At 53.7% G+C, this 21,393-nt stretch overlaps 1 protein-coding gene across 1 annotated transcript; it reads left to right on the top strand.

Annotated features, from left to right (window-relative positions):
* Positions 1-1,718: 1,718 nt before the first annotated feature.
* On the top strand, positions 1,719-20,982 carry ABCF2 (ATP binding cassette subfamily F member 2). Its single transcript, XM_044272896.1, has 14 exons — positions 1,719-1,833; positions 5,102-5,275; positions 5,375-5,587; positions 7,365-7,547; positions 7,624-7,795; positions 7,874-7,969; positions 8,814-8,916; positions 9,003-9,098; positions 9,193-9,312; positions 9,453-9,542; positions 9,627-9,737; positions 9,813-10,004; positions 20,365-20,568; positions 20,643-20,982. The coding sequence occupies exons 2-14, from the start codon at positions 5,137-5,139 to the stop codon at positions 20,766-20,768; spliced, it is 1,845 nt and encodes a 614-aa protein (XP_044128831.1). The 5' UTR covers positions 1,719-1,833; positions 5,102-5,136; the 3' UTR covers positions 20,769-20,982.
* Positions 20,983-21,393: the final 411 nt, after the last annotated feature.

The raw sequence follows: 21,393 nt of genomic DNA, 5'->3' as shown, positions 1-21,393 counted from the left end.
CTGGATAGTTTCCATCCGGAAACGCTTGCGTCTGATGAACTGATTGAAGTATCTCAGATCTATGGTCATCCGCCAGTCTTCGGTCACCTTGGGTACTAGAAAAACTGGGGAATAGATACCTGCTCTCTGATCTTGAAGGGGCACCTCCTCTAGTGCCCCTTTCTGAAGATACTCCAGAATGTAGTTCTCCAAAATTCTCTATTTGCTGGAAGGAAGCAATTTTGTTTGAACAAACTTGTCTAAAGGGGGACTGTCCAAGTCTACCAGGTATCCCTGAGATATAATATGGAGAACCCATGGGTCTTGGATATGAGTCTGCCAAGACCCTAGAAAATGTTGTAGGCGACCACCTACGGGAATATGGGGAGCAGGGAGTTCTGGAAATCCAGTCAGACCGGCAAGGTACCAAGAGCCTCGAGGAGGCCCGCAATCAGAGCGCCAAGGACTTCTTGGGGGGGCTTAGAGACTCTGGAGGATCTTCCCCCTCTACGGGAACCGCAATCTCTTTGGGCTCTAGGCTAAGGTCCCGAACTGGACCCATACCTCTTGCCCCAACTACGAAGGGACTTTTGGGGAAGGGATTTGCCCTTCTTGTCCGACAGTCCTTCCATTATTTGGTCCAGCTCTGTTCCAAACAGTCTGCCGGGTTCATACGCCATGGCGCAAAGATTGTGTTTGGAAGTAGTATCCGCCTTCCAGGGCTTTAGCCAAAGCAAATCAATGGCTAGGCAGGCCGTCTTACAAGAGACCAAAATATCATCGCTAGAAACTCCCTGGTCCAGGTCAGACTGAATCTGGGCGAACCTGGTTTTAAGGAAGTTCGCCACTTCAGAAGAAGCAATAGCGACAGAGGCAGAAGCCGAGGAGTAAACATGCCTAAAGGCGCAATCAGCCTTCCTGTCCATCGGTTCCTGAAGACTTTAACTATCGTCTGAAGGCACTTCCCAATATAGCGGCGCCCACCGTAACAACGCGGACCGCTTAACCCCAACATAAGCGCACTGCCAGAGGACCGGCACCGTGCATACACATGAGGGAGCCCCGCCCCCGCACGGACACTCCGCCGAGGACAAAGGGTACCGCATAGCAGCCCACCTAATGCGGCTAATAAATCACCCTGCACGAGACAAGCAAAACTGACCCCAACAGGGGTAAGCCTGCATAAAGATAGAACAGGGGTCGGGGTTCCCCCCCTCCGCCACCCGTCCAGACCTGTCCGCAGGACAGAAAATAACACAAGGGGTCTGGGGTTGATCCCCTCTTTAGTGGGGTGGGAGGGTCTTGTTAACTTTAACTTGTTAATAAAATTTCCACCTGTCCTAACCAGTCCACGGGGGCAGAATACCCATCTGTGCCACTGGTGAGGGAATCGCTCTGATCACGGTCCTCCCGCCGCTCGCCTTCTCTGAGGTAAACTTCTCCTGTCAGCAGGGTCTGGCTAGGCCCCGCCTGTTTCCCGCCTTTTGTCTGGACCACACCCCTTACCCGGCCTTGGTTTAGCTCATACCCTTTCCCGCATTCTGATCGCGTACCTGAACCGGGGTAGTCACGTGACGCGGTTACACACGCCTCAATTTCGTGTAATACTGTGTGACGTCACTTCAGGTAACGCCCCCTCCTAGCGGGTAACACTGGACAGCGTCGGTCGTAGAGTATTCTGGGAAATGTAGTGCTGGTGGAGCAACTCTGTATGCGATAGCCGATGGCAAAACTACAAATCCCATAAAGCTCTGCGCTGACCCCACCAGCATTCTAGTAAAGAGACCTCTGATTGGACCGAGAGCCGGCGACACGTGGGGAAGAGTGTGAGGCAGATACCGGGAGACGAGAGAGGTAAGCAACGGTCTGAGGTGTGTGAGAGAGAGGGGAGGAAAAAAGAGGAGGCCGGGGGTGAGAGAGAGGACGGAGGAGGCCGGGGGTGAGAGAGAGGACGGAGGAGGCCGGGGGTGAGAGAGAGGACGGAGGAGGCCGGGGGTGAGAGAGAGGACGGAGGAGGCCGGGGGTGAGAGAGGATGGAGGAGGCCGGGGGTGTGAGAGAGAGAGAGAGAGAGAGAGGACGGAGGAGGCCGGGGGTGAGAGAGAGAGAGAGAGGATGGAGGAGGCCGGGGGTGAGAGAGAGAGAGAGGACGGAGGAGGCCGGGGGTGAGAGAGAGAGGATGGAGGAGGCCGGGGGTGAGAGAGAGAGGATGGAGGAGGCCGGGGGTGAGAGAGAGAGGATGGAGGAGGCCGGGGGTGAGAGAGAGGATGGAGGAGGCCGGGGTGTGAGAGAGAGAGAGGAGAGGACTGAGGGACGGAGGAGGCCGGGGGTGAGAGAGAGGATGGAGGAGGCCGGGGGTGAGAGAGGATGGAGGAGGCCGAAGGTGAGAGAGGATGGAGGAGGCCGGGGGTGAGAGAGAGAGGACTGAGGAGGCCGGGGGTGAGAGAGAGGATGGAGGGAGGCCGGGGGTGAGAGAGGATGGAGGAGGCCGAAGGTGAGAGAGGATGGAGGAGGCCGGGGGTGAGAGAGAGAGGATGGAGGAGGCCGGGGGTGAGAGAGAGAGAGAGGACGGAGGAGGCCGGGGGTGAGAGAGAGAGAGAGGATGGAGGAGGCCGGGGGTGAGAGAGAGGACTGAGGAGGCCGGGGGTGAGAGAGGATGGAGGAGGCCGAAGGTGAGAGAGGATGGAGGAGGCCGGGGGTGAGAGAGGGAGGATGGAGGAGGCCGGGGGTGAGAGAGGGAGGATGGAGGAGGCCGGGGGTGAGAGAGGGAGGGATGGAGGAGGCCGGGGGTGAGAGAGGGAGGATGGAGGAGGCCGGGGGTGAGAGAGGGAGGATGGAGGAGGCCGGGGGTGAGAGAGGGAGGATGGAGGAGGCCGGGGTGTGAGAGAGAGAGAGAGGACGGAGGAGGCCGGGGGTGAGAGAGAGAGAGAGAGGACGGAGGAGGCCGGGGGTTGAGAGAGAGAGAGAGGACGGAGGAGGCCGGGGGTGAGAGAGAGAGAGAGAGAGAGAACGGAGGAGGCCGGGGGTGAGAGAGAGAGAGAGGACGGAGGAGGCCGGGGGTGAGAGAGAGAGGACGGAGGAAAAAAGAGAAGGGCGAGGGGGAGGAAAAAAGAGGAGGCTACCCAGCGCTCATCGTGCTCCTCGGTCCCCACCCAGCGCTCATCTTGCTCCGCGGTCCCCCCCCCCGTCCCCGACCCAGCGCTCATCGTGCTCCGCGGTCCCCCGACCCAGCGCTCATCGTGCTCCGCGGTCCCCCCTTCCCCCCACCCAGCGCTCATCGCGCTCCTCGGTCCCCGCCCCCACCAGCGCTCATCGTGCTCCTTGTTCCCCCACCCAGCGCTCATCGTGCTCCTCGGTCCCCGTCCCCCACCCAGCGTCATCGTGCTCCTCGGTCCCCCGTCCCCCACCCAGCGCTCATCGTGCTCCTCGGTCGGTCCCCAACCCAGCGCTCATCGTGCTCTCGGTCGGTCCCCACCACCCAGCGCTCATCGTGCTCCTCGGCGGCCCCCCCACCCAGCGCCATCGTGCCTCGGTCGGCCCCCCCACCCAGGCTCATCGTGCTCCTCGGTCGGCCCCCCACCAGCGTCATCGTGCTCCTCGGTCGGCCCCCCCACCCCAGCGCTCATCGTGCTCCTCGGTCGGCCCCCCACCCAGCGCTCTCGTGCTCCTCGGCGGTCCCCCCACCCAGCGATCATCGTGCTCCTCGGTCGGTCCCCCCACCCAGCGCTCATCGTGCTCCTCGGTCGGCCCCCCACCCAGCGCTCATCGTGCTCCTCGGCGGCCCCCCACCCAGCGCTCATCGTGCTCCTCGGTCGGCCCCCCCACCCAGCGCTCATCGTGCTCCTCGGTCGGCCCCCCCACCCAGCGCTCATCGTGCTCCTCGGTCGGCCCCCCCACCCAGCGCTCATCGTGCTCCTCGGTCGGCCCCCCACCAGCGCTCATCGTGCTCCTCGGTCGGCCCCCCCCACCCAGCGCTCATCGTGCTCCTCGGTCGGCCCCCCCCACCCAGCGCTCATCGTGCTCCTCGGTCGGCCCCCCCACCCAGCGCTCATCGTGCTCCTCGCTCGGCCCCCCCACCCAGCGCTCATCGTGCTCCTCGGTCGGCCCCCCCACCCAGCGCTCATCGTGCTCCTCGGTCGGCCCCCCCACCCAGCGCTCATCGTGCTCCTCGGTCGGCCCCCCCACCCAGCGCTCATCGTGCTCCTCGGTCGGCCCCCCCACCCAGCGCTCATCGTGCTCCTCGGTCGGCCCCCCACCCAGCGCTCATCGTGCTCCTCGGTCGGCCCCCCCACCCAGCGCTCATCGTGCTCCTCGGTCGGCCCCCCCACCCAGCGCTCATCGTGCTCCTCGGTCGGCCCCCCCACCCAGCGCTCATCGTGCTCCTCGGTCGGCCCCCCCAACCCAGCGCTCATCGTGCTCCTCGGGTCGGCCCCCCCCACCCAGCGCTCATCGTGCTCCTCGGTCGGCCCCCCCACCCAGCGCTCATCGTGCTCCTCGGTCGGCCCCCCACCAGCGCTCAGCGTGCTCCTCGGTCGGCCCCCACCCAGCGCTCATCGTGCTCCTCGGTCGGCCCCCCACCCAGCGCTCATCGTGCTCCTCGGTCGGGCCCCCCCACCCAGCGCTCATCGTGCTCCTCGGCGGCCCCCCCCACCCAGCGCTCATCGTGCTCCTCGGTCGGCACCCCCACCCAGCGCTCATCGTGCTCCTCGGTCGGCCCCCCCCACCCAGCGCTCATCGTGCTCCTCGTCGGCCCCCCCCACCCAGCGCTCATCGTGCTCCTCGGTCCGGCCCCCCCCACACAGCGCTCATCGTGCTCCTCGGTCGGCCCCCCCACCCAGCGCTCATCGTGCTCCTCGGTCGGCCCCCCACCCAGCGCTCATCGTGCTCCTCGGTCGGCCCCCCAACCCAGCGCTCATCGTGCTCCTCGGTCGGCCCCCCCCACCCCAGCGCTCATCGTGCTCCTCGGTCGGCCCCCCCACCCAGCGCTCATCGTGCTCCTCGGTCGGCCCCCCCACCCAGCGCTCATCGTGCTCCTCGGTCGGCCCCCCCACCCAGCGCTCATCGTGCTCCTCGGTCGGCCCCCCCACCCAGCGCTCATCGTGCTCCTCGGTCCCCCACCCACAGGCTGCCTGGATCGTCCGACCCGCTGATCTGTCGAGATGCCTTCTGACCTGGCCAAGAAGAAAGCTGCCAAGAAGAAGGAGGCTGCTAAGGCTCGTCAGAGACCCAAGAAAGACAACGAAGATGTGGCTCCAGAGGAGGCGGAGCAGCAGCCGGCCAATGGCACCGCGGTCCCTGGTGAGTCTCCTTACCACTTAATGGTGCAAGGGATAGTGGAAGGGGCCCAAGCAGCACAGAGGGTTTCAGGCTGCGCCTTTACTTCATGCTCTATCTTAGATGTGGACGAGGTGACCCGTGAGATGGAGGAGTTCGAGCTGGTGAAGGCGGCGGCACGGGCGGTCACCGGGGTCCTGGCCTCTCACCCCAACAGCACGGACGTTCACATCATCAACATGTCGCTGACCTTCCACGGGCAGGAGCTGCTGAGCGACACCACCGTGGAGCTGAACTCCGGCCGCAGATACGGCCTCATCGGCCTCAACGGGACGGGTGAGGGGGCGCGCAGGACACCCTGCATGTGGTGTTAGTGCGGCGAGAACATGGCCTGCAGCTGATCACTCCCATCATCCCCACCCCTCAGTGTCTCCTCATCCGCTGCACGCTGTATCGCTCCCATCATCCCCACCCCTCAGTGTCATCTCATCCCCTGCACGCTGTATCACTCCCATCATCCCCACCCCTCAGTGCCATCTCATCCGCTGCATGCTGTATCACTCCCATCATCCCCACCCCTCAGTGCCCTCTCATCCCCTGCACGCTGTATCACTCCCATCATCCCCACCCCTCAGTGCCATCTCATCCCCTGCACGCTGTATCACTCCCATCATCCCCACCCCTCAGTGCCATCTCATCCCCTGCACGCTGTATCACTCCCATCATCCCCACCCCTCAGTGTCATATCATCCCCTGCACGCTGTATCACTCCCATCATCCTCACCCCTCAGTGTCATCTCATCCCCTGCACCCTGTATCACTCCCATCATCCCCACCCCTCAGTGTCATCTCATCCCCTGCACCCTGTATCACTCCCATCATCCCCACCCCTCAGTGTCATCTCATCCGCTGCACCCTGTATCACTCCCATCATCCCCATCCCTCAGTGCCATCTCATCCGCTGCACGCTGTATCGCTCCCATCATCCTCATCCGCTGCACGCTGTATCACTCCCATCATCCCCATCCCTCAGTGCCATCTCATCCCCTGCACGCTGTATCACTCCCATCATCCCCACCCCTCAGTGTCATATCATCCCCTGCACGCTGTATCGCTCCCATCATCCTCATCCCCTGCACGCTGTATCACTCCCATCATCCCCACCCCTCAGTGCCATCTCATCCCCTGCACGCTGTATCGCTCCCATCATCCTCACCCCTCAGTGTCATATCATCCCCTGCACGCTGTATCACTCCCATCATCCTCACCCCTCAGTGCCATCTCTTCCGCTGCATGCTGTATCACTCCCATCATCCTCATCCGCTGCACGCTGTATCGCTCCCATCATCCTCATCCGCTGCACGCTGTATCACTCCCATCATCCCCACCCCTCAGTGCCATCTCATCCCCTGCACGCTGTATCACTCCCATCATCCCCACCCCTCAGTGCCATCTCATCCCCTGCACGCTGTATCACTCCCATCATCCTCACCCCTCAGTGCCATCTCATCCCCTGCACGCTGTATCACTCCCATCATCCTCACCCCTCAGTGCCATCTCATCCCCTGCACGCTGTATCACTCCCATCATCCCCACCCCTCAGTGCCATCTCATCCCCTGCACGCTGTATCACTCCCATCATCCCCACCCCTCAGTGTCATCTCATCCCCTGCACGCTGTATCACTCCCATCATCCCCACCCCTCAGTGCCATCTCATCCCCTGCACGCTGTATCGCTCCCATCATCCGCTGCACGCTGTATCACTCCCATCATCCCCACCCCTCAGTGCCATCTCATCCCCTGCACGCTGTATCGCTCCCATCATCCTCACCCCTCAGTGCCATCTCATCCCCTGCACGCTGTATCACTCCCATCATCTCATCCGCTGCACGCTGTATCACTCCCATCATCCCCATCCCTCAGTGCCATCTCATCCCCTGCACGCTGTATCACTCCCATCATCCCCACCCCTCAGTGCCATCTCATCCCCTGCACGCTGTATCACTCCCATCATCCCCACCCCTCAGTGCCATCTCATCCCCTGCACGCTGTATCACTCCCATCATCCCTGCACTTTGCTGTCACGTGACTCTGGCGCCTTCTGGTCTGCAGGGAAGTCGATGCTGCTGTCGGCGGTGGGGAAGCGGGAGTTGCAGATCCCCGATCACATTGACATCTATCACCTGACTCGGGAGATGCCTCCCAGCGATAAGACGGCTCTGCAGTGTGTGATGGAGGTGGACTCTGAGAGGACCATGCTGGAGAAGGAAGCCGAGCGCCTGGCACATGAGGATGGTAAGGCTCTGGGGCCGGTTCTGTGGCCTCAACCACCCCCTCCCTGCCTCTCCTTCACCCATTTCTTGTCTTGCAGCGGAGTGTGAGAAGCTGTTGGAGCTGTACGAGCGCCTGGAGGAGCTGGATGCCTCCAAAGCTGAAGTGCGCGGCTCTCGGATCCTACATGGACTTGGCTTCACCCCGGCCATGCAGCGCAAGAAGCTGAAGGACTTCAGTGGAGGCTGGAGGATGCGCGTTGCCTTGGCCAGGTAACACATGATCTGGGGCACACCTGTCGGGGGTTTGGGCACATAGGACTCCAGGTAATGGTGCCCTTTTCTTCACAGAGCCCTCTTTATCCGCCCATTCATGTTACTTCTTGATGAGCCGACCAACCACCTGGATCTGGAGGCCTGTGTGTGGCTGGAGGAGGAGCTGAAGTCGTGAGTATCCCATGAGGGCGACTAGTGAGGACCAGCAGAGCTTACAGTCTGGAAGAGAGCGCTGTAACTAATGCAGGCGGGGGCCGTCTCCTGGCGGCCTCCTCCTCTGGCCCTGGCGGGGGCCGTCTCCTGGCGGCAGCCTCCTCTGGCCCTGGCGGGGGCCGTCTCCTGGCGGCGGCCTCCTCCTCTGGCCCTGGCGGGGGCCGTCTCCTGGCGGCAGCCTCCTCTCGCCCTGGCGGGGGCCGTCTCCTGGCGGCAGCCTCCTCTGGCCCTGGCGGGGGCCGTCTCCTGGCGGCAGCCTCCTCTGGCCCTGGCGGGGGCCGTCTCCTGGCGGCAGCCTCCTCCTCTGGCCCTGGCGGGGGCCGTCTCCTGGCGGCAGCCTCCTCCTCTGGCCCTGGCGGGGGCCGTCTCCTGGCGGCAGCCTCCTCCTCTGGCCCTGGCGGGGGCCGTCTCCTGGCGGCAGCCTCCTCCTCTGGCCCTGGCGGGGGCCGTCTCCTGGCGGCAGCCTCCTCCTCTGGCCCTGGCGGGGGCCGTCTCCTGGCGGCAGCCTCCTCCTCTGGCCCTGGCGGGGGCCGTCTCCTGGCGGCAGCCTCCTCCTCTGGCCCTGGCGGGGGCCGTCTCCTGGCGGCAGCCTCCTCCTCTGGCCCTGGCGGGGGCCGTCTCCTGGCGGCAGCCTCCTCTGGCCCTGGCGGGGGCCGTCTCCTGGCGGCAGCCTCCTCCTCTGGCCCTGGCGGGGGCCGTCTCCTGGCGGCAGCCTCCTCCTCTGGCCCTGGCGGGGGCCGTCTCCTGGCGGCAGCCTCCTCTGGCCCTCTCCTTTCTTATATCTTTGTGTTCTTGCTCGCAGTTTTCGCAGAATCCTGGTCCTTGTGTCGCACTCTCAGGATTTCCTTAATGGCGTCTGTACAAACATCATCCATTTGCACAACCGTAAACTGAAATACTACACGGTGAGTGTGCGGTGGCGCGGGGCTCTGTGTCGGCGCGCTGTGCTGACACCGTCTCTGCTGCTTCGCTCATTTCTCTGTCTCTGCAGGGGAATTATGATCAGTACGTGAAGACTCGGCTGGAGCTGGAGGAGAATCAGATGAAGCGGTTTAACTGGGAGCAGGACCAGATAGCACACATGAAAGTGAGTGCGGGGGTGGGGTAGTGCTCGCTGTGCAGCCACGGACGGGGGGGGGGGACATGCTGAGCTGCAAGTAACATGTTGGTTCTTCATCAAGAATTACATTGCACGGTTTGGTCACGGCAGCGCGAAGTTGGCTCGTCAGGCACAGAGCAAGGAGAAGACGCTGCAGAAGATGATGTCATCAGGACTGACGGAGAAGGTGGTCAGTGACAAGGTACGGGAAGCTGTATTGGGGGTGTCGGACCCTTCTGTGGGCCCCGCCATCCCTCTGTCATGGCAGCGGACACTTGAGCTCAGCGGGTGCACTGTAGGCAGGAGGTCGGGGCTGACAGGCTCTTGTTCCTTGTATTTCAGACTCTGTCCTTCTGCTTCCCGTCCTGTGGAAAGATCCCACCCCCAGTAATCATGGTGCAGAACGTCGGCTTCCGGTACACTGACGACGGGGTAAGGCCCAGGCAGCGGGGGGACCTCCCTGAGCTCCGCCAAGTCCACCTGTAACCCCCCTTTCTTTCTCTCACCACCATTCAGCCTCTCATCTATAGGAACCTGGAGTTTGGAATAGACCTGGACACCAGAGTGGCTCTTGTGGGTCCAAACGGAGCCGGAAAATCCACCTTATTAAAGCTGCTGATGGGGGAGGTGAGGATCGGGGTCTGTCCTGTCTGATCCCCACTCCCAGCAGCCGCTTGAACCCCTCTCCTCTTGTCTGTGCAGCTGCTGCCCTCAGATGGCATGATCCGGAAGCATTCTCATGTGAAGATCGGCCGATACCACCAGCACCTGACAGAGCAGCTCGAACTGGACCTCTCCCCCCTGGAATACATGATGAAGTGCTACCCCGATATCAAGGAGAAGGAGGAGATGAGGAAGATCATCGGACGCTACGGACTGACCGGAAAACAGCAGGTGAGGCTGACCGCCAGTGTAAGAGGAGCGGCTGATATCAATGACACGTAATGTCTCTGGAGGTTATATCGGTGCTGGATGTGATTAACCCCTGCAGCTCCATGCAACTGTATGGTATTATACATGGAGCGGCTGATATCAGTCACATATGATGTAATGTCTGGAGGTTATATCAGTACTGGAGCGTTATAAGAGGAGCGGCTGATATCAGTCACATAGGATGTAATGTCTGGAGGTTATATCAGTGCTGGAGCGTTATAAGAGGAGCGGCTGATATCAGTCACATGTGATGTAATGTCTGGAGGTTATATCAGTGCTGGAGCGTTATAAGAGGAGCGGCTGATATCAGTCACATGTGATGTAATGTCTCTGGAGGTTATATCAGTACTGGAGCGTTATAAGAGGAGCGGCTGATATCAGTCACATATGATGTAATGTCTGGAGGTTATATCAGTGCTGGAGCGTTATAAGAGGAGCGGCTGATATCAGTCACATATGATGTAATGTCTGGAGGTTATATCAGCACTGGAGCGTTATAAGAGGAGCGGCTGATATCAGTCACATATGATGTAATGTCTCTGGAGGTTATATCAGTGCTGGAGCGTTATAAGAGAGCGGCTGATATCGGTCACATAGGATGTAATGTCTGGAGGTTATATCAGTACTGGAGCGTTATAAGAGGAGCGGCTGCTATCAGTCACATATGATGTTATATCAGTGCTGGAGCGTTATAAGAGGAGCGGCTGATATCAGTCACATAGGATGTAATGTCTGGAGGTTATATCAGTGCTGGAGCGTTATAAGAGGAGCGGCTGATATCAGTCACATAGGATGTAATGTCTGGAGGTTATAAGAGGAGCGGCTGATATCAGTCACATATGATGTAATGTCTCTGGAGGTTATAAGAGGAGCGGCTGATATCAGTCACATAATATGTAATGTCTGGAGGTTATATCAGTGCTGGAGCGTTATAAGAGGAGCGGCTGATATCAGTCACATGTGATGTAATGTCTGGAGGTTATATCAGCGCTGGAGCGTTATAAGAGGAGCGGCTGATATCAGTCACATGTGATGTAATGTCTCTGGAGGTTATATCAGCGCTGGAGCGTTATAAGAGGAGCGGCTGATATCAGTCACATATGATGTAATGTCTCTGGAGGTTATATCAGCGCTGGAGCGTTATAAGAGGAGCGGCTGATATCAGTCACATATGATGTAATGTCTGGAGGTTATATCAGCACTGGAGCGTTATAAGAGGAGCGGCTGATATCAGTCACATATGATGTAAGGTCTCTGGAGGTTATATCAGCGCTGGAGCGTTATAAGAGGAGCAGCTGATATCAGTCACATAGGATGTAATGTCTGGAGGTTATATCAGCGCTGGAGCGTTATAAGAGGAGCGGCTGATATCAGTCACATAGGATGTAATGTCTGGAGGTTATATCAGCGCTGGAGCGTTATAAGAGGAGCGGCTGATATCAGTCACACATGATGTAATGTCTCTGGAGGTTATATCAGTACTGGAGCGTTATAAGAGGAGCGGCTGATATCAGTCACATGTGATGTAATGTCTCTGGAGGTTATATCAGTGCTGGAGCGTTATAAGAGGAGCGGCTGATATCAGTCACATGTGATGTAATGTCTCTGGAGGTTATATCAGTACTGGAGCGTTATAAGAGGAGCGGCTGATATCAGTCACATGTGATGTAATGTCTCTGGAGGTTATATCAGCACTGGAGCGTTATAAGAGGAGCGGCTGATATCAGTCACATGTGATGTAATGTCTGGAGGTTATATCAGTGCTGGAGCGTTATAAGAGGAGCGGCTGATATCAGTCACATATGATGTAATGTCTCTGGAGGTTATATCAGCGCTGGAGCGTTATAAGAGGAGCGGCTGATATCAGTCACATGTGATGTAATGTCTCTGGAGGTTATATCAGTGCTGGAGCGTTATAAGAGGAGCGGCTGATATCGGTCACATAGGATGTAATGTCTCTGGAGGTTATATCAGCGCTGGAGCGTTATAAGAGGAGCGGCTGATATCAGTCACATATGATGTAATGTCTCTGGAGGTTATATCAGCGCTGGAGCGTTATAAGAGGAGCGGCTGATATCAGTCACATATGATGTAATGTCTCTGGAGGTTATATCAGCGCTGGAGCGTTATAAGAGGAGCGGCTGATATCAGTCACATGTGATGTAATGTCTCTGGAGGTTATATCAGTGCTGGAGCGTTATAAGAGGAGCGGCTGATATCAGTCACATGTGATGTAATGTCTCTGGAGGTTATATCAGTGCTGGAGCGTTATAAGAGGAGCGGCTGATATCGGTCACATAGGATGTAATGTCTCTGGAGGTTATATCAGCGCTGGAGCGTTATAAGAGGAGCGGCTGATATCAGTCACATATGATGTAATGTCTCTGGAGGTTATATCAGCGCTGGAGCGTTATAAGAGGAGCGGCTGATATCAGTCACATATGATGTAATGTCTCCGGAGGTTATATCAGTGCTGGAGCGTTATAAGAGGAGCGGCTGATATCGGTCACATAGGATGTAATGTCTCTGGAGGTTATATCAGCGCTGGAGCGTTATAAGAGGAGCGGCTGATATCAGTCACATATGATGTAATGTCTCTGGAGGTTATATCAGCGCTGGAGCGTTATAAGAGGAGCGGCTGATATCAGTCACATGTGATGTAATGTCTCTGGAGGTTATATCAGTGCTGGAGCGTTATAAGAGGAGCGGCTGATATCGGTCACATAGGATGTAATGTCTCTGGAGGTTATATCAGCGCTGGAGCGTTATAAGAGGAGCGGCTGATATCAGTCACATGTGATGTAATGTCTGGAGGTTATATCAGTACTGGAGCGTTATAAGAGGAGCGGCTGATATCAGTCACATGTGATGTAATGTCTCTGGAGGTTATATCAGTACTGGAGCGTTATAAGAGGAGCGGCTGATATCAGTCACATGTGATGTAATGTCTGGAGTTATATCAGTGCTGGAGCGTTATAAGAGGAGCGGCTGATATCAGTCACATGTGATGTAATGTCTGGAGGTTATATCAGTGCTGGAGCGTTATAAGAGGAGCGGCTGATATCAGTCACATATGATGTAATGTCTGGAGGTTATATCAGCACTGGAGCGTTATAAGAGGAGCGGCTGATATCAGTCACATATGATGTAATGTCTCCGGAGGTTATATCAGTGCTGGAGCGTTATAAGAGGAGCGGCTGATATCAGTCACATATGATGTAATGTCTGGAGGTTATATCAGCGCTGGAGCGTTATAAGAGGAGCGGCTGATATCAGTCACATAGGGTGTAATGTCTGGAGGTTATATCAGCACTGGAGCGTTATAAGAGGAGCGGCTGATATCAGTCACATATGATGTAATGTCTGGAGGTTATATCAGCACTGGAGCGTTATAAGAGGAGCGGCTGATATCAGTCACATATGATGTAATGTCTCCGGAGGTTATATCAGTGCTGGAGCGTTATAAGAGGAGCGGCTGATATCAGTCACATATGATGTAATGTCTGGAGGTTATATCAGTGCTGGAGCGTTATAAGAGGAGCGGCTGATATCAGTCACATGTGATGTAATGTCTCTGGAGGTTATATCAGCGCTGGAGCGTTATAAGAGGAGCGGCTGATATCAGTCACATGTGATGTAATGTCTCTGGAGGTTATATCAGTACTGGGGCGTTATAAGAGGAGCGGCTGATATCAGTCACATAGGATGTAATGTCTGGAGGTTATATCAGCGCTGGAGCGTTATAAGAGGAGCGGCTGATATCAGTCACATATGATGTAAGGTCTCTGGAGGTTATATCAGCGCTGGAGCGTTATAAGAGGAGCGGCTGATATCAGTCACATATGATGTAATGTCTCTGGAGGTTATATCAGCGCTGGAGCGTTATAAGAGGAGCGGCTGATATCAGTCACATAGGATGTAATGTCTCTGGAGGTTATATCAGTGCTGGAGCGTTATAAGAGGAGCGGCTGATATCAGTCACATGTGATGTAATGTCTGGAGGTTATATCAGTGCTGGAGCGTTATAAGAGGAGCGGCTGATATCAGTCACATGTGATGTAATGTCTGGAGGTTATATCAGCGCTGGAGCGTTATAAGAGGAGCAGCTGATATCAGTCACATATGATGTAATGTCTCTGGAGGTTATATCAGCGCTGGAGCGTTATAAGAGGAGCGGCTGATATCGGTCACATAGGATGTAATGTCTCTGGAGGTTATATCAGTGCTGGAGCGTTATAAGAGGAGCGGCTGATATCAGTCACATATGATGTAATGTCTCTGGAGGTTATATCAGTACTGGAGCGTTATAAGAGGAGCGGCTGATATCAGTCACATATGGTGTAATGTCTCTGGAGGTTATATCAGTACTGGAGCGTTATAAGAGGAGCGGCTGATATCAGTCACATATGATGTAATGTCTCTGGAGGTTATATCAGCGCTGGAGCGTTATAAGAGGAGCGGCTGATATCAGTCACATAGGATGTAATGTCTGGAGGTTATATCAGTACTGGAGCGTTATAAGAGGAGCGGCTGATATCAGTCACATAGGATGTAATGTCTCTGGAGGTTATATCAGTACTGGAGCGTTATAAGAGGAGCAGCTGATATCAGTCACATATGATGTAATGTCTCTGGAGGTTATATCAGTGCTGGAGCGTTATAAGAGGAGCAGCTGATATCAGTCACATAGGATGTAATGTCTGGAGGTTATATCAGTGCTGGAGCGTTATAAGAGGAGCTGGATGTGATTAACCCCTGCAGCTCCATGCATCGGTGTGGTATTATACATGGAGCGGCTGCTGCGATGATGCTGAATGCCGTCATTTAACCCCTCAGAGCAGAGGTCGCTCTACATTTTTATTTTTTTCAGTGAAAATTCTCCTTTTACCATTTTTGAGTATGGTTATCTGAGGAGGAGTATGGAAGTAATTTGGGTAATACCCTGGAGACCGGACAGACAAGCCTTGTAAGCAAAAAAAAAAAAAAAAGTTTAAATTGCCCTCTTTCCCAATTTTACATATAAAATTTACAAACAATAAAAAATAAACATATTCTATATCGCCACATCCAAAAAAGTGTGAGCCATTAAAATATAAAATTTCCGCTCTGGTGGAGGCCGTAACAGGAAAAAAAATCAAAACCGCGCAATTTGCCATTTTTAGTCCCTTTGTCCCTGGATGTGAGCGGTATGTGGGGCGGTATTCTGCTCTGTGTGGTGCCGGCTCGCCTCTGTCACCTGCGGCTCGTCTTCTACGTCAGGTCCGTTTTTTTTATTATTATTATTATTATTATTATAATATGCATTTAAAATTTTGTGACTAAAATTAAATTTGGCTCCTACATGTTTTTAGTTTAGGAGCCAATGGCTCCTGGTTATTTTGCTTCAGTCTGGAGCGCTGCACCTCAGTCGCCAGATCTCTTGGACTCCGTCTCTTGCTGCAGGCAGTAGATTTCTTGTCGCACCGCAGAGTCTGTAAGGATGGCGGCAAGAACCACTGGGCTAAGCGGCTGTGGCCAGAAGGGCTCTATGGTTACAACCGTGGCCGGGGGACATCAGATCAAAGGTGAAACTATACAGTCCGCCCTTTCACGGAAACCTAATGTTTGGTCAGGATTTGGAAAGTATTTTAGAAAAAGCTTCAGATTAAAAAAAAATCCTTTCCCCATGAAACAAAAGGAAGTTTAAAGGGAACCTGTCACTGGGATTTTGTGTATAGAGCTGAGGACATGGGCTGCTAGATGGCCGCTAGCACATCCACAATACCCAGTCCCCATAGCTCTGTGTGCTTTTATTGTGTAAAAAAACCAATTTGATACATATGCAAATTAAACTGAGATGAGTCCTGTACGTGAGATGAGTCAGGGGCAGGACTCATCTCAGGTTAATTTGCATATGTATCAAATCGGGATTGTTACACAATAAAAGCACACAGAGCTATGGAGACTGGATATTGCGGATGTGCTGTCGGCCATCTAGCAACCCATGTCCTCAGCTCTATACACAAAATCCCAGTGACAGGTTCCCTTTAACCTTTCGGAAAGTTTAAGAAGGGAGGTTCCTTCCAGTCCATAAGATCTGACAGGGAGGGACAATGGTCCAGGGGAAAAAGTCAGAAGATTGGGAAAGAGGGAGTTCTTATTTAACCCCCAAAATTCTGAAGCTTCCAAGCAATGATGAAAATTGTTTACAAAAGAATGGGAAAAATGACAGTGAACCCTTGGGTTGTAAATGTGTCAGAAGGTTACGATGTTTGTCTTCCTCCACCGGTAAAGGTCTTCAGGGTAACTCTCTTCTGAAGTCCGCTCTTCTATCTGGGATCTGTTGGCTCAAAAGCCTATTATCGCGGTTCCAGCTCTTCAGCAAAGAACGGGTTATTATTCAGCGTTTGGTTTGAACTTGAAGAGCCGGAACAGATTAATCAAATAGGAGAAATTCAAGATGGAATCTATAAAATCCACCGTGTTATACAGAGAGCGGTCCGTGGTATGCCGGGTTGGATTCCTGTTCAGAGCAGGCGCGCGCGGCGTCATTGGTTGCTATGACGCCGTGCACGTCATGCCGCCGCTGCACTACAGTAATACACTGGTATGATCTATAAGAGTGTATTACTGTACAGCGGCGGCATGAAGCGCACGGCGTCATGGCAACCAATGACACCGTGCGTTCCTGCTCTGAACAGGAATCCAACCCGGCATACCACGGACCGCTCTCGGCCACGGAACACGGCCGTGTGCATTCGGTTTAAATCTGCTAAAAGGAGACTTTCTTGCGTCGATAGATTTAAGAGACGCATATTCACGTATGCGGAAGAGCTCCGTTTCCTTTGTATAGCAGCTTTTCTAAGGAAAAAATCGACCTCATTTTCAGTTCCAAGTCCTCCCCTTTGGGATCACCTCCGCTCTGAGGATTTTTACCAAAGTAATGATGGAGGCGGTGGCTCGCCTGAGAAGACGGACCATCATAGTAATCGCCTACCTATTAGGACGGCCTAGAGAAGGTCTAGAGAACGGTCTGTTCCGAACCTGCCAAACTCTTTATCAAACAGGCTGGTTGATAAATTGGGAAAAGAATCAAACCCCTGTCCATCCTAAAGTTTAACCCTTTTTAGGGGTTCCCTTGAATTCTACACATCATAAAACCTCCCTTCCCCCTCTAAAGGTGGCTGGGGTAATGGGGAAAGTTTCACGCTTCCAGGGGCGCTCAGCTTGTACGATCAGAGGGGCTATGAAGCTGCTGGGCACACTAACATCACGCATCCCAGCGGTAATGGGCCCAGTTCCATACTCGGGTTTTTCAGCAGTGATTACTAGGGAACTGGAACAGAAGTCGGGATTCATTAGAGGAAACCATTCAAATTCACTTGTCAGTTCCAGATCATCTGCGGGTGGGTGTTCCCTGGATGCAAGCCAATGGGGAGCTCATGGTCCAGAGATCAGTTGGCTCTAGCCTCAAACCTGAAGGCATTAACCACGGTCTGGAAGCTCTAAAAGCTCTATCCCAAAATACAAAAGGGAACGACAACACGACAGTAGTAGCCTATCTAAACCAGCAAGAGGAACAAGAAGTGTAAGCCTAAATCCGATGGCGGAGAAGATGGATTCCCTGGGCAGAGATTCATCTGAGGTTCCTGGCTGAAGTACACTTAAAGGGATCCCTAAATATAAAAGCAGGGTATCTCTCTAAGGTCAACGGAAGCCTAAAAGAACAAGTTTTTCTCCAGATGGTGCTCCCCACAAAGCTCCGTTATTTTCCCTAAACCCCTTCAACGGGAACATAGGAGTTAGACGCGCTGTCCCAAAAATGGGATTTTCTTCTGGCATATGCCTTTCCTCCCTTTCTGCTGATTTACCAGGGTTCTAAAAAAGATTTGTCAGGACAGTGCTCATGTTATCTTGATGGCACCGTTATGGCTGAAGAAATCTTGGTTCCCTCTTCTAAAGCTCCTTTCAGTTGTTCCCTGGAGCCAAGATCTGTTATCCCAGGCACCAGTTTTCCATCCCAAGGTAGAAAAATGACATCTGGCTTCTTGGAACCTGAGAGGGTGACATTGAGATCCAAGGGCTTAATTATACCATGGCAGCCGGCAGAAAGGAGGTAACCTCCAAAACGTATTCTAAAGTTTGGAAGGGGTTTTGTTGCTGGTGTAATCAATCAACTATTCACAGAAGTTTTCCATTCAGGCAGTATTAGGTTTATTGCAATCGGGGTTCGAGAAGGGGTTGCGCCCAAATTCCTTAGGAGTCCATATCTCGGCATTAAGCTCGGTCTTTGATTTAAAAATAAAATATATGCGGATCGCCCGTGGGTCTGAACTTGGTCTTATCTGGGAGGCAGGTAGATTGAGGCTTTTCCTAAGACCAATGGTATCTCCCTGGGATCTGAACTTGGTCTTATCTGGTTTGACTGAAGCCCCCTTTGAACCCCTGTTGGAAGCCTCTCTAAAATGAATTTCGATGATACCCCTATTTTTAGTGGCCATTACCTTGGCACGCAGGGTGGGAGAGATTCCGGCTCTAAAAAGGATTGAACCGTTTTTTACAGTGTTTCCTGACCGAATCGTTTTCAGATTGGACGATGCCTTCCTACCCAAGGTTGTATCCAAATTCCAAAGGCAAGAGGACATTATAGTCCCCTCATTCTGTTTTGATTCAAAATCAGAGGGGGGAGAAAGATTTCGCAAGTTAGATGTGCGAAGGGCCATTTTTGTTCTATCTATGGTTGTTTCGATACCAACATTTTGATTCGGTTTAGATACCATAAAAAAGTATTGCCATATTCGATACCACGCGAAAAAAATAAAACGCCAGCACTTTATGGAACGTCCGGCCCATAATAGAACAGTCCTACCCGATTTTATTATTTTTATATTTTTTTGGGGGGGGGGGGCAAGGTGACAAAAAAATAAAAATATATGCCGAATTGCAATTATTTTTTTTTTTTTTCTTTCTTAGTGTTCACCGCATAAGTTTTTTTTAATTTTTTTTTTTTTTTTTTTATATTCGACTTTTAGGACGTGGCTATGTAATATTTTATATGTAAAATTGGCAAAGGGGGTGTTTTATACTATTTTGGTGTGTTAAGGGTACTCTTAGGGGTAGAACCTGGGATCTTTTAATCCCTTGTCCTATGGCAGCCATGGCTTCAGTAGCGTCCTGGCTGCCATGGTAACTGATCGGAGCCCCAGGATTACACTGCTGGGGCTCCAATCAGAAGCTGCCACCAATGAGGAGGAGGGGAGGGAACTCTGTGGCCACTGCCACGAATGATTTTAATACTGTGGAAGGGGGGGGGGGCACAAATGTTTTTAATACTGGGGGGGGCGCACTGATGATGATTAACGTTTTAATATACAAATACAGTGTGGCACCTGAGGGGTTAATTGCCGCGGATCGTAGAGCCCTGTCAGAGGTAGGGTGTCGACAATGTGTTTCTGCCGCTTGTATTTGTAATGTATTAAACGTTCGTTATCATTGGCGCGGAGGCCGCAGCCTCTCCCCCACGGCTTCCTTCTCCTCGTGCTGCTTTAGGGAACATGGCCGCGCTCATGTTCTGATACTGGGCTGTGCAGTATCGATAAAAGGCAAATCCCGGTATCGTATCGATACCAGGACAAAAGTATTGAAGGTTCCATTCCCGAAACAACCCTAGTTCTATCGGAAGGCTACTAAATCACAAGGTCATAAAGCTACAAAGAATTCCGTCTAGATCAGGCATCCTCAAACTGCGGCCCTCCAGCTGTTGTAAAACTACAACTCCCACAATGCCCTGCTGTAGGCTGATGGCTGTAGGCTGTTCAGGCATGCTGGGAGTTGTAGTTTTGCAACAGCTGGAGGGCCGCAGTTTGAGGATGCCTGGTCTAGATAGATAAAAATGGCTATATCTGAGACCTAGAAATCTTTAGGGGTAGCTCCACCAAAAACATTGACAGCCCACTCTGCCAGCTCTGTCTCGGCATCCTGGGCTGAGAAAGCAAATGCATCTATAGAGCAGATCTGCAAAGCGGCAACGTGGACAAGTCCACGTACATTTATCAAGCAGTACAGTCAGGACCTGGCCTTTGGTAGGAAGGTCTTACAGGCCATAGTCCCTAAACGTTATAATCTGGTATATCTCATGGCATGCCGTCATGGAGGATGAAAGGGAACAGCCATATTACTTACCGCTAATTTCCTTGTCGTGGAGGATTCATGAAGTCATGGGATTTCATGTATATGTAGGAAGTAGTTGGTGTGAATGTGTGGGGAATCGAGAACGTTATTTGTACCCTCCGCCGCACATGAATAACAATTTTTAAAATCTTTTCCCTTCTGTGCCGTTAAGGTGAGTCCGATCCGTAACCTGTCTGATGGGCAGAAGTGCCGCGTCTGCTTTGCCTGGCTGGCCTGGCAGAACCCCCATATGCTCTTCTTGGATGAGCCCACCAATCATCTGGACATCGAGACCATCGACGCGCTGGCCGACGCCATCAATGACTTTGAAGGAGGGATGATGCTGGTGAGCCACGACTTTCGGCTGATCCAACAGGTGAGGTGTCCCTTGTGGACCTTCTAGGATTGTCCAGAGTGTGCGACATACTAATGACTTGTGTCTCCTGGCAGGTGGCCCAGGAGATCTGGGTGTGTGAGAAGCAAGCGGTCACCAAGTGGTCTGGAGGCATCTTATCCTACAAGCAGCATCTGAAGTCCAAGCTAAGTGACGAAGAGCGGCAGCCACAGCGCAACTGAGCCGCTGTCCCCAGAATCCGAGAAGCCGCCTGTCATCGGCAGCTGATTCCTGAACCACCGCCCCGCCCCCACTCAATGTTCAAGGACGATTAGTGCGCGGCTTTGGGGTGTCTGCGCGCCGTTCTGCACTCTGCTTATCTGATCAGAAAATTTCTTTATTATTTTTAAAAAATATATTTATCTGTAACTGAAAACAATAAAGACAGAACCTGAACTGCATCCAGATGACTGCCGCTGACACGTAAGGGTCTCGGAACGCGCAGGCCGTTCACGTGGTGCTCCAGGGTTATGTCAGCTAGGTGTAGCCTATAGAGCTGATGACCTGCTGCTAGATGGCCGCTAGCATGCCCACAATATACATTCCCCATAGCTCTGTGCTTTTATTCAGTCAAAAAAAACTATTTTATATACATGTAAATGAGGCTAGTAAGGAGCCCAAGGGGCTGTTACCAACCTTTCAGGGGCCCGGCACCGCCCGCATCCTACGAATCTTCTCCTTGCTCCCCTGACATCTGAGTTGAAGCGCTGTAATCTCATGCATACGCAAGTACGCCGCATGTGAGTGCTGGCATGGTGGTCCTTCCCTGTGCTGGCATAAGCCTCATCGAACCAACTGCGCATGCGC

Source organism: Bufo gargarizans, unplaced genomic scaffold (genome assembly GCF_014858855.1).
Source record: "Bufo gargarizans isolate SCDJY-AF-19 unplaced genomic scaffold, ASM1485885v1 fragScaff_scaffold_189_pilon, whole genome shotgun sequence".
Lineage (NCBI taxonomy): Eukaryota > Metazoa > Chordata > Amphibia > Anura > Bufonidae > Bufo > Bufo gargarizans.
This window is presented reverse-complemented; position numbering and strand designations above follow the sequence as displayed.